Source organism: Anabas testudineus, chromosome 17 (genome assembly GCF_900324465.2).
Source record: "Anabas testudineus chromosome 17, fAnaTes1.2, whole genome shotgun sequence".
In the NCBI taxonomy this organism is placed as follows: Eukaryota; Metazoa; Chordata; class Actinopteri; order Anabantiformes; family Anabantidae; genus Anabas; species Anabas testudineus.
Genome location: NC_046626.1, coordinates 15,113,429 through 15,126,334, shown reverse-complemented (window position 1 = coordinate 15,126,334; position 12,906 = coordinate 15,113,429). Strand labels below are relative to the sequence as shown.

Sequence of the window (12,906 nt, the reverse complement as noted above, 5' to 3'; positions counted from 1 at the left end):
AAACACAGGTGGACACAACAACCAACGATTTCTGCAACTTAATCTGTAAGAGTTCGGCTGGGGTGTCTGGGTATCAACTAGGGCCATTGCTATGGCTACTGGGTGTGTGTGTATCGGTGATTCACCATCATGGGAGATAAAACAAAGGATGCTTTATTGCTGCAGTGCCTGCAGTTTTGGAACAATCACACTCAGAAAGATAATTTAACTTATCTTCAGCTTTGTCCTTTAAAAAGCTGAATGACTAAATGTTCAGTCTTACTCGATCCTTCTTCTCGTCCTGTTGTACGGTCTTTTTAATTAGCTTCCCTCCAGTGCTGTTGCTCTGGAGAGAACGGGAACCACGGCAACAACAATAAAAGGACCAAATGCCAAGAATTGCCAAGAATGGGAGCTATTTAGTCCAAACTGTGGCAGTGGAAAACACTAGGCTACAAACAATAATTATGGCCTACTGTCGGCATTCTGTTGGTGCAGTTAGGTGACAGATCAGCAATACACAATCCCTGCTCTGTCTCTGAAAATCCCGGCCTCCTCTGTCTGTCTCTGTAGCCAGCAGAGCGAGCTCAAAATGGGCCTGGGAGCAGGAATTTTTATTGCCCCCGCCCCTGGCTCTAAGTGATTGTTGATCATGTGAATGTCCATTGCTGGTGTCAGTATTGGGGTTGCAATGTTTACTTGTGTGGACCCCCAAGCACCACAGGCCTCAGAGCCTGCTGTGTATACAGGAATTTATTTTTTAGCTATATCTATATTATTGCTTGTCTTCACTGGCTACTTTAATTTATTAGAATATTGTAGTGACAAAGAAATATGACATATTAACACTTATGAACAAAACAGTAAAGTACAAAATTGAGGTACTTATTTTAAACATATCCATTTTATGCCTTGAGAAAAATTACTTTTTTATCATTTTAAAATTATAAATGAACTTAATAAAGTTATAATTTTATTAATACATTTTTTTCTAATACTTGAGTACTGATTTAAAGTATGTAACATTTTGACAAACATTTATGTACTATAAAACACTACTTACATCATAGGATTGCATTTTGTGTACTGAATACTTTTAACTTTACTTATAATTGAAATATTAAGATAAAATAAATAAAAGCTGGTAATACTAATATATGGAAACCACACCTTTACTCATTTTAAAGTCAACTATGATGTTGCTTCTACTACTAGTAGAACTACTACTACTAGTAAAAAGATCTCAATACGTATTGCACCACTGCACTTAGCTAAGTCTTAAGCCACACACTACAATGTTGTTGAAATGTGGAACTGTTGAAATGCAACATGTTTGTACAAAGATTCATAATGAAAACAATTCAATTGATTTGAACTCCTAAAAGGTTAACTTCTTTAATAAAGTCCCCCAATGTCTACATGCAGAGCAGTCTTTATATAGACTAAACAAATTCATATCAATGACTTCACATGTTGTGAGATTATTGCACTGCTACAAACTGGGGTCTTTCACAAACTATTTATTTAGACCTTATTTAAACACATTTCTGACACCACATCTTTATTGGATTTCGTAATGTCATCGAGTGAAAATAAAAATTCAGCACCTTTCTTACATGCAGGTGCTTTTGATGTGATAAATACTGTAACTGAACTAAGGATTAGGACATTAAGGATAAAATCCAAAGCCTTAAATCTTCCGGTTTCCTCAGACAAAGCCAAATTGTTTGGACATTTAAAACTGCACTGATTTTGTGTCTAAATACCTCCCAGAGCTCCGGCCAGCTCACACAGTAGCTGGATTTCTCTCTGCACAGTCATATCTCAAGGGCAAGACGCCAGCTTCAAATCACTGCAGCCACCCGCACCCATAGGGCAACAATGTGAAAGTCTCTGTGAAAGAAATATTTGTGCATTCGGGCTGTTATCTAGTCGACAAACATCACTAAACCAAATCAGATCTCTGCTGCTGACTTTTTCTTTCATGTTTTCTAAAAAGCACAGCAACACACCCAGCAGCGCCAGCGCAGTGCCTTTGAGAGGTGTACAGTGTCACTGGCTCAGCTCTGCTGTCCTGCGTCTCCCTTCAGGATCACTGAATCTCAGCAAGTCAGCAGCACTGCAGCACCGACAGCTCTGCAGGGATGAGAAAGAGAAGGAAAGGGGGGAAAGGCTAAGAGAAATGTTTGGACATTCAGTGTAACCTCTACTATACTGTGTGTTTTAATCTATTGCTGGTCAGTCTAAGGAGAGGGTAATAAACTGCAAACACACGTTCAAGGCTGTGGCAAAGCTGCCAGTAATGAATGACTTTGGTTTTTCCTCCATCCCCGACCTCTCTGGACGATGTTCACATACTTACCGTACTCATGCGGTTGCATGTTCTGTATCTTGCATGACGTCCTTTAAACCTGTTTAATATTAGTGAAGCTGCTGACTTGTATGGACTTCACTGTGTTCTCTTTCTAAGCATTTCACGCACGGTGCAGAAAAAAGCATCCAAAGTATGCTTTAACACACACACACACACACACACACACACATGCTAGAGCAGGTCAGAAATGCTTTACATGTGAAACATGCAGCATTTCTGTAGCGTGTTCTTGCACATAGAGTGATTATGTTAAATATCATTTTGCTGACGTGAATGTACAGTAAAATAAAGGGAAAACTATTTTCAGCATCATGAATGTTGAACATACGTAGTTCTTGGAGATCAGACCCACATGCTGCTTACTCTGGATTTCCTGACACTCACATGCTGCTGTATTTTTAGAAAAACAACTGTAATGACCCAAATGTGCACAGTGAGCTTTAACATCCAAACTAGCCCTCATCTTATTCTGGGCAGTAACAACTCGCCTTCAAAATTGATTCAGAATCACTTTCTATGGACCAGAAATGTGTGTTCAGATAGGTGATTGGAGTCTCAAGGTGCCACTCAAGTCACCGCTGAGTCATTAGCATAGGGAGGAGACTATAAATAAGTAATGTTGTAGGAAACGCCCTCCCAGGCTGATGCTGTTGGGACTAAAAGCAGCACAAAGTAGACGACACTTCTGTGAGCTGATCATCATAAAAGAGACTAACAAGATGTCCTATAAACCAGCTCCACATTCTTCTTATAAGAAGATGTTTGGTGGGGACAGGGTCGCGGTCAGGACCCCCTACACCAGCCGCCAGTTCTCCAGCCCGGTGCGCTCCTCTCGGGTCTCCTTCGGTCTGTCATCCGCTCCGACCGTCTACGCCACGAAGACCCACAGGCTTCGGAGCAGCTCGGCCATGCCCCGGCTGTCCTCCGAAAACCTGGACTTCTCCCTGTCCGACGCCATAAACAGCGAGTTCATCACGAACCGCACCAACGAGAAGGCGCAGATGCAGTCGCTCAACGACCGGTTCGCCAATTACATCGAGAAGGTGCGTTTCTTGGAGCAGCAGAACAAGATCCTGCTGGCGGAGCTGGAGCAGCTGCGGGGGAAAGGCACGTCCCGCGTCGGAGACCTGTACGAGGACGAGATGCGGGAGCTGAGGCGACAGGTGGACCTGCTCACCAACGAGAAGGCCCGGGTAGAAGTTCACCGGGATAACCTGGTGGAGGACATCGACAGGCTGAGAGAGAAGTAGGAGGCGTGGCACCTCTTCTTTTCTCTGCTGTGTAATCTTAAAGAAACTCCATAACTTTTGATTTAGCATGTAGACCCATGGATGACAAGCGCATCCCCAGTTATTAGGCTATTTCTAAATGTCCTCCTTTTGAATTACATGTAGCCAAAGCAGAATCTGCTGCAGCCTTTAGACAGATTGAAGTTTATTTTCTAATGAAATGTCTTCATAACATAACTCAGAAGTGGAGACAAACAGAGCTGGGGATGCAGAGAGAACAGGTCATTTGGAAAAGAGGCTGTCAAAGTGAAATGCCTGCTCTTTGTCCGTCTTTGCAGGTTGCAGGATGAGACATCCCAGCGAGAGGAGGCAGAGAACATCATGCAGAGCTTCAGACAGGTACGGTATGAACTGTGTGCACACATCGCATAAAACTGCATCTAGTTGTGGTTTCGTAATGGGATTTTGAAAAGTGAGTGATAATTATATGGGATGAGGTTAGTTTTTAGCAGCAGAAGATGCTGATGCCCCCTCCTCGGCTGTTCTTGGTTAAAATAAGGGTTTAAACTGAATTAAAGTGATGACGGCGATGCTTAAGAGAAGAGATTAACCTTAATTAGCTCCACACATCTCACCTTTTCCAGTTATGTGGTGTAAATGAGCCCTTCCTCTAGTGGATTTCTATCTAATAACTGCTCATGAGCTGCAGAAACAGGAATGTGCTCTTCTGATGGCACAACAGGAGAGTCCAGCCAGCTGCAGACCAGAACGTACAAAAGGCCAAGTTGTGGCTGTTGAGTTAAGTCAGGCTTGCACTGTGAGGAGATCCTTTTAAATCTGACTGGTCGCGCTGAATGAGCCGGGCACAGGCACAACAGTGTGCACCCAATGTGGTTATCAGAGCGAGAAGACCATCCACCATGTGATCCGACGGTCTCCTTTTGGGAGAGCAGCAGCACAAAAAAAAAAAAAAACTCACTTCTTTGTGTCATCTTGTCAGAAATAGTTCACCCTCGATGGTTTCATGGTGAATATTGAAGTGATGATGACTTGTGTAAATAGCTTCAGATTGATTTCATAGGAAGGATTGTAAAGCTCTTGGGGCAAATTTGTGATGTGTGGATATATAAATAAACTTTATTTGATGTGAGTTTCTGTGCAAAAAAAGATAGAAAATGCTGCTTTGTGTAGTTTTTAGATTCATAGTTAAGAGTACTAATGCGTTTACAGTGGTTATCTGCTTTGCAAGTTATCAATACTTTACACAAGTGGATTGCATGGATTATGTCCTTGTCTGTATAAATGGCAGGAAGGAAGTCCCTGTGGCCAGCCAGGGTGGCACACAGACAACAATGAAGGGCCTGCAGCCGGCTCTCGCTCAGTCAGGCAGACAGTCACTCTTCCAGCCTAGGGCCTGTTTGGGAAACCCTGCTGAATAGCACACTTTGTTTGTGGCATTAGAGCAGTGGCAAAGCTGCTTCATTTGCTCATACCTCAGTTACCAGCCTGCCAACACCCTGACAAAGCACGGCGTTGTGGTCCCGCAGAGATAAAGTACGTAACAATGAGTTATAATGAGATATTCAGAGTATAATAGAATGTTTTACATTATAGCATTTTTCTTATCAAGAAAAACTTTATTTCATATTTGATTCAGTTGAGAAATGAGTAAATTTATAATGTACAACTTCTAGCAGAACAACTAAACTTCTGTCAGAACAACCAATGGAGATTTTTAGGTTAAGAATGCAGCTAGTTTATAACAAATTGGATTAAGGGCCTCTTGAATAACGCTGTATGGTCCTGGGAGCACTGTAGTCCCCCCTTTATTTAATCAAACAGGGGTGGACCCTGCTTTATTTGTGTGTGGTGGAAGACGTATGGCTATCTCTGAATTGTATTGGAGTAGAAAGTGTAGTTCTCGTTTAGCCAACTCATGAAAATCACGAGAAAACTCTTAATAACCAGCATCTGCAGTGGCACTGGTCATGTGCCTATAGTTGATTTTTATTGGATGCATGTGTTTGTGAAGGTGCCTCACTCCACAATAGGTCATTTTGTGTACATAGATGCTCTTTACAGCATGTGAAAGAACATATTTTTCCGTGTCAGCAAACATACAATGCATAATTGATGTCACCTTCACAAGTCATCTTACTAATAGTCAGTGTCACGGCACAGGATGTAGACAATGCTGCCCTTGCCAGACTGGACCTGGAGCGGAAGGTAGAGTCCCTCCAGGAGGAAATCAACTTCCTCAAGAAGCTGCACGATGAGGTAAGCTTCTTTTTTGCGGCTAGAGCTGACTCAGTCTGCAGCGGAAACACTGCCAACGTGCAGACTAATACTGTGAAATAAAGACACGCTTAAAAATGTGGCAAATAGCGTGAAGTATTTGTTAATCTGCTCAGATTAACAAAATGATTAGGGTTCAGTGACTCGTAAGCAAAGTCTGGCGTGTAAAGAGTATGCAATTAAAATGAACTGTCATTGTGGTCAAATGCATTCATCTCGTTTGAGTAAGCAAAAGATCAAAACATTTCCACTTAGCGGCTCTGTTGACTCTGTTGCAGGAAATGCTGGAGCTGGTCCAGGTCCAGCAGCAGCAGCAAGTGCAGGTGGACATGGACATAGCTAAACCTGACCTGACGGCTGCTCTGAGAGATGTGCGCCTGCAGTATGAGAACCTGGCCTCCAAAAACATCCAGGAGTCTGAGGAATGGTACAAATCCAAGGTGAAGGTCTTCCACAGTTGTGCTGACATAAAGTTTTTTGCACTGATAAAACTTAAAGCAGCTATAGTCACTATATTTAACAACAGATCACACAACTGTGTAGTTCCCCTCAGCTCTGTGGTGCAGTTTAGCAACTTTCAACTTGGTGTGTGCTTTTCCAGCGTGCATCTGAACTGGTTGGTTCAGATAGTTGGTTGATGATTGGTTTATTTGCGGCCACATCTTTCATAATTTACATGCAAGCTCTGACTCAACATTTACTGAACTGTTGATTTCTCCATTCTCTCTTCCTCTACACATGTCCATCTTTGTCATTGTGATTGGCAGTTTGCTGATCTCACTGAAGCTGCAGCCAGAAATAATGACGCTTTGAGAGTGGCCAAGCAGGAAGCCAATGATTATAGACGTCAAGTTCAGGCACTAACTTGTGAGGTGGATGCCCTCAAAGGGACTGTGAGTATGAAGCATAGTAATATACATGATAATGATGTAATATTCATATACAGATACAATCAGACACACTTGGCTTTTTGTACTTACTCACAAAGGGTTCAGAAAATAATCTGCACATGTTTAAGTGGTGACACAGCAAAGAGGAAAATATCCTCTTTGTGTATATATATATATATATAGAGGTGTTTATTTTCACAGATCACAGAGCAAAAAAATAATTCTTGCATTATATTTTTATGTGAAACAAGTTATTTTCACTGCCTACGTGTCATTTTGTACAATTTTGGCTGCCGTCCTAGAATGAGTCCTTGGAGCGCCAGATGAGAGAAATAGAGGAAAATTTCTCCCTGGAGACGAACGGTTACCAGGATACCATCAGCCGCCTGGAGCAGGACATTCACAATATGAAGGACGAGATGGCTCGTCACCTCCGGGAGTACCAGGATCTCCTAAATGTCAAGATGGCCCTGGACATCGAGATCGCCACCTACAGGAAGCTGCTGGAAGGAGAGGAGAGCAGGTGATGTATAAATGTCTTGTAGTGAGATGTACTGCACGCACACCACCATTCATGACAACATACATGACACATGCTTTGTATGTATTTGTCTCTTTCAGAATCTCTACCCCACTGCCAAACTTCTCATCTCTAAACCTGAGAGGTACCATCCCTTTGTGCATATGGTTTTCACAGCAGCGATGTTAGAATTAATTATGATATTACCAGCTGATTAATACGTCACTCTGTTTCTCTCCTAGATGCAATTGTTGATTCCAGACCTAATGTTGAAACCACAACAACCAAGAAGGTTCTCATCAAGACCATTGAGACCAGAGATGGTCAGGTAGAATGCAATGACTAAGATTTCTAGTGAAGATCAGTGAAGTACTTTTTTAATAGGCATTTGAGCTCCTGAACTCTTGTTCATCACTTTGCCTCTGCCCTCTTCATCCTTTATTCAGGTGATCAACGAGTCGACCCAGAACCACGACGACATGGAGTAATAATGTCTTTGTTCTTGCCAAACAACCAACAACAGCAATATGGAGCAACACAGTTCACTGGGGCTGCAATCAAGCAAAGAAACTAGAACCACACAAAAAGAAAACCGCTTCATTAAGTGCCTTTATATGTGATGATCCAGTGAGGCTGTTAGCTGACACGGACTCTATTTTGCTTCCTCCTCTGCTGAAACCATTTTTCTTTGTCACATTTGTTTAGACACATCAATAAATCAGCACAACATAGAGATCTACAACTTAGATCTACAAAAATCTTTCTTTGTAACCAAAGTAGTGTTTTTGATTGATCCAGTATGCACACAAACACACACCAGGAAATCTGTATGCTAAAGATGTCACAGTTGCCTGTATGCAGCAATAAAGTATTAAGACTGAAACTGAATACTGTGCATGAGGTGTAATACTTTAATTTGCAATACATCAAAAGGACATAATTGTCATTTTAAGCAATTTATGAACTCTAGTCACAGTTATAAAAACAACTAATTTGTAGACTATATACTGTATTGTGTAATGCAAGCAGTGATTTTATCAATGTAAATGAATGGGTCAAATTATTAAAACAAACTGACAGATAAATTGGCTTATAAGTCCTATTCGTGTCATGAAGTTATGTGCTGTACAAACCAGTGGCACTCCACAAATATCGGTGGTTGAGTAAATTACATTAGCTCAATTGAATCAAAATCTCTTAAACAGTCAAGAAGCAAACAAATAAATACATAAAAATAGATTTTTAATTTTAACTATTAGGATGTTTGTAGGGATTAGGGCCCGGCCAACAAAAAAGACAGCAAAGACGTAAAACAAAGCGTGTTAATGCGTGGTTTAATGAACCTGAGTAAACTAATTCTGGCTATTTTTACTGTTTTGACTGATTGCATGACTGATTGCATGACCCCAGCTATAATTAAACATCATTCATTCCCCCCCCTCTCTATTCCTGTAATGTTTCCTGCGGCACTGATTGCTGCACAAACCCAAAGCAGGACATTTCCACATTGACTCCATATGATGCCTGGACCCAAGACTCCAAAAGCTCACTATCAGACCTGCTGTCTCTGACTGCCATCTGTCGGTGATGGATGCCAGCTGAACCGTCTCTGGGTCACTGAGAACTGGAGGTTTTAAAAATCCCACTTCACTGGAATAGTTTGTTGAACTCGGGCCACATCTCGCGAGCATCCCCCCCTCACCACAGGCGTCCAAACGTGATTTGAACTTAGTAACTCCACTAGTGTTTTGTCTTTAACATTATTTTTAGAAGGAGTTGGGTTTCCACTCATTTAAATAACCCGTGTAGATCACAGGCCTACGTGTTGGTTCATTAACGCTGCTTGTTTGCGCTGGTTTGTCCCGTGAGATCCGTGTGTTTGTCGACTGAGCAACTTTCTCCATGTGACGCGCACCTGGCGGAGGAGACGCAAACCGGGGGAAACGCCGACATGACGGCTTTAAACTCGGTTTTCAGTGCGCTTTTAGTGTTGCATCGCTCGGTAACAGGCACGACACTTGGAAAATGAAGTTAGGATAAGTGTTTGTGAAGGATTTAACACTTTTCAGCGAAGCGAAAGGAACAAAAAAGAAAATGACTCGCGTCTCAATGAGCGGTGAACTCGGACGCACCGGTTTCCACTGAGGGTTTGAAGCTTTTCTCTTCTTTGGTTATGGGCTCGGTGACTTCTGCTCTAACGAGGACGAGGAACGCGCTGGTGAAAGTGGGTTCGGAACCGGAGAGCCATGACCTGGAGAGGAGCCAGTCCGCTCCGAAACCGGACCGGCCCAAGAAGAAGAGCGCACGGTTCGTCGCCATCCAGACCGGACGACAGAGCTCCCGCCAGTCGCTGTCCGAGGTCCTGAGTCGACAGGACTCCGACAGAAGCAAAGGAGGAGGGAAGAAGAAGACGAGCGAGGGCGCACAGAGCGGTGAGTGAGAGGTCCAAAGCCCTTTAAAGACAAGGTGACGAGTCAAGAAAGGAGAGGCCTCAGTGCAAAGTACCACAAGTAAAAGTACTCAACATGTAGAGGGACTCATTTCAACATAATGACTAGGTACATTTCTAATAGTATATCATCATTTGTTAGTGTTTTTTTTTATTTGTTTGAATAATCCTAATTTGTAAATTCAAGTACTATCCAGTGTTGTTAAATGACAGTGGAGTATAAAAAGTACAGTGTTTACCTCTGAACATTAGTGAAGTAATGGAAATACTGTCATACAGTACAAGTACCTCAGAATTGTACCTGAGTTCATGAACTTACATTTCTAATAGTATATCATCATTTGTTAATGTTTTTTATTTTTTTTATAATCTTAATTTGTGAATTCAAGTACTATCCAGTGTTGTTAAATGACAGTGGAGTATAAAAAGTACAGTGTTTACCTTTGAACATTAGTGAAGTAATGGAAATACTGCCATACAGTACAAGTACCTCAGAATTGTACTGATTGTTGCATTGTTGAGTTAAAGAACTTACGTTTCACCACTGTGCAGTACAATTATGAGGCACTTTACTTTGTTTGAATCAAACCTCATCACCCCTTTCTATTCCAGTAACTCAATATTCCTCAAAGTGAGTAGTTTAACTTTTTATTCTCTATTTATATTTTGTTGCTAATACTTTTCCACTTTACCACGCTGTAACCTTTGCTGTAACTCCCATCACTAATAAACCAAAGAGACATTTTTCATTATGTGGTACTTTTTACTGTACAGCCTTGATTCAGTTCATGCACATCTGCAGATGAGAGCTACTGATCACTTCAGAGGACTGCTGTGAATATGCTACTGGAAAAAAAAAAAAAAAAAAAAAAGGTATTCACTGCATGAATGCTGAGCGCTTTGAAGGCCAGCCTCAATGCAACATATCTCCACTACCAAAGCATCTCTTTGATGTTTGAGGTGTTGCCACTGCTGAAATAATGAAAAAATAACCCGTTCATTTGAACAAATTCACATGAGAACCTGCTGTTTTGCAGAGAAGTATTTTATTTTTTAGTTTTTTTATTAAAGTGGAGACATATGTATGCGATACCGTACAAAATCAGCACACACTGAAGCACAATATTAAAAAGATGGATGACCACCCACTTTATTTTATTGTATCACCACCCTTTTGACTGCACTTACAACATACTGTTGCATTACTATTTTTCCAAATGCGACCATTTTGTCCCCTTATTTTCTTAAAACTTATTTAATGCCGTCCGTCAGTGTCATCTTGCTCAGTGTTTTCTTCAGTTTCTCCTGTTTAACTTCAACTCTCTCTGCAGCTGCCACCTCCCGTTCTAATTCCCTGTATTTCTGTCTCAGAGGGAATGCTTCTCCCTGGCTAATGCCTAAAATACCATCTGTACTGTGGTGTTTCCATGACCTTGTGACAGTGTACACTCCCGCTGAGTTTCCTTCCTTGTCCCCAGTGACGGTGATGTGTGTTGCGGAGTCCCCTCCCTGCCTCTCAGCTGACTGTACACTCATTTGCTTCCACCTCAGGAACAAAACACAGACATGTGCCAATTAGTTTATCTGCTTAGGTCCCTTCAGTGTCAGACAGTCCCAGAGGTTTGCAGATCACTCATCAGTTTGACATCAGCAATTTCAGAGCAAGGCTTTACCTGAGCTCCTATTGCAAATGATACGTCATCGCAATTAAAACGGATGGATAATATTTTGCAGTGTCAAGGTTGATTCACTCGCCCAGAATACACGTAGCTGGAGCTTTATGGAAAACATCTTACGGTCAGTCGTTCAGTCAGGTGTGAGTACAATCTGCTGAAGAGATCCTGTGATATTAGCGAGAGCTGCAGATACCCTGCTGTTATGTTACATTACTGGCACAAGAACTAGGTCATAGTCTGAGAATTTCCTGTGGTGCACAAAGAGCTGGAGTCTTTCTTTAGTATGCATTAGTCATACCTTTGATATTTCAATAGTAGCACATTTGGATCAAACAGTGGAGGAAGGTTGTGTTTGTGAGTGTAGCGTAACACATTATTGAGGTGGAAATGGTACCATATGTGATGATTTGTAGTAAGAAATCATTCTTGCTGTTTCTTTATTCATAGGTACTGTAATAGGGCTGAATCTGTTATTTTTTATTAACCAGTAATCTGCTGATTGTTTTCTTGATTCATATTTTAACCTGTAAAGTGTTAGAAAATACAGAAAAAATTGTAACATGTTGAGTTATGTTTTTTCCAACAACAGTTTGAAACTCAAACTCATTCTAAGTAAATAAGTAAATGAAGAAAGTGAGGGAGTCACCTATAAAAATCATGTAAATTTTATATCTACTTTGAAGCATAACTTCTTTAAAAACCTCTGTTTTGTAGACAGTTTTCATCCTATAGACTTCACGTAACATGTTGCTAATACTACAAATACCTCTATTTACTATATATATAAGCAGAACATAACATTTAATACATAGTTATAACACACAAAAATGTACTTGTAATTAGATATAGTGATGATTTTAGTGTTTCATGCAGTTGTTATTGGCAATCATAACTCTGCTTAATAAGTTTATATTATTATAGCTGTGTTTCATTAATTATCTATGAATACACCAGCATTACCTCACAGGTGCTACATTCATTAATAAACTGTGTTTACATCCACACTATAGAGTGTTATAAACAACTTATAAACACCAGAAATCTGTAGCTAGCAAATGTTATTATGGCTGCGCATATCAATGCTCAATATGGTCAAATAAAATAGTGTGCTATTAATATTTGCAAAGAATGATTACAACATTAACCAGTACATCACTGTGACATCAGACGAGGATGAAAACAGTGTGTGAATGAACCATGATAAATGTCTTCGTGTTGTAGGTATAATGTAATCAGTGAGTTGTGTTTTTGGAATGGCAGATGAATGTATATTAGTACCGCTGCTGCTGTATTTATCACAATATAATGATACATGCTTCATTAATAAATGAAAAGGCTTCAGATTGCTCATGGGCTGGAAATCTATTATGTAATTGAATACCAGAGTTGATCGGAGGGGACTGTTAACAGATGATACAGCATGAAGGCAGCACAAATCCATGAAAAATTAATATATTCAAATGTTAATAATACAACAAGCTTATTGAAAAGTGT

General features: G+C 40.8%; 1 protein-coding gene across 1 annotated transcript; it reads left to right on the top strand.

The window, feature by feature from the left end:
- The first annotated feature begins 3,001 nt into the window (after positions 1-3,001).
- Positions 3,002-8,175, top strand: viml (vimentin like). The gene is made up of 9 exons (XM_026373995.1): positions 3,002-3,599; positions 3,921-3,981; positions 5,764-5,859; positions 6,156-6,317; positions 6,645-6,770; positions 7,070-7,290; positions 7,389-7,432; positions 7,530-7,615; positions 7,734-8,175. The coding sequence occupies exons 1-9, from the start codon at positions 3,073-3,075 to the stop codon at positions 7,773-7,775; spliced, it is 1,365 nt and encodes a 454-aa protein (XP_026229780.1). The 5' UTR covers positions 3,002-3,072; the 3' UTR covers positions 7,776-8,175.
- Positions 8,176-12,906: the final 4,731 nt, after the last annotated feature.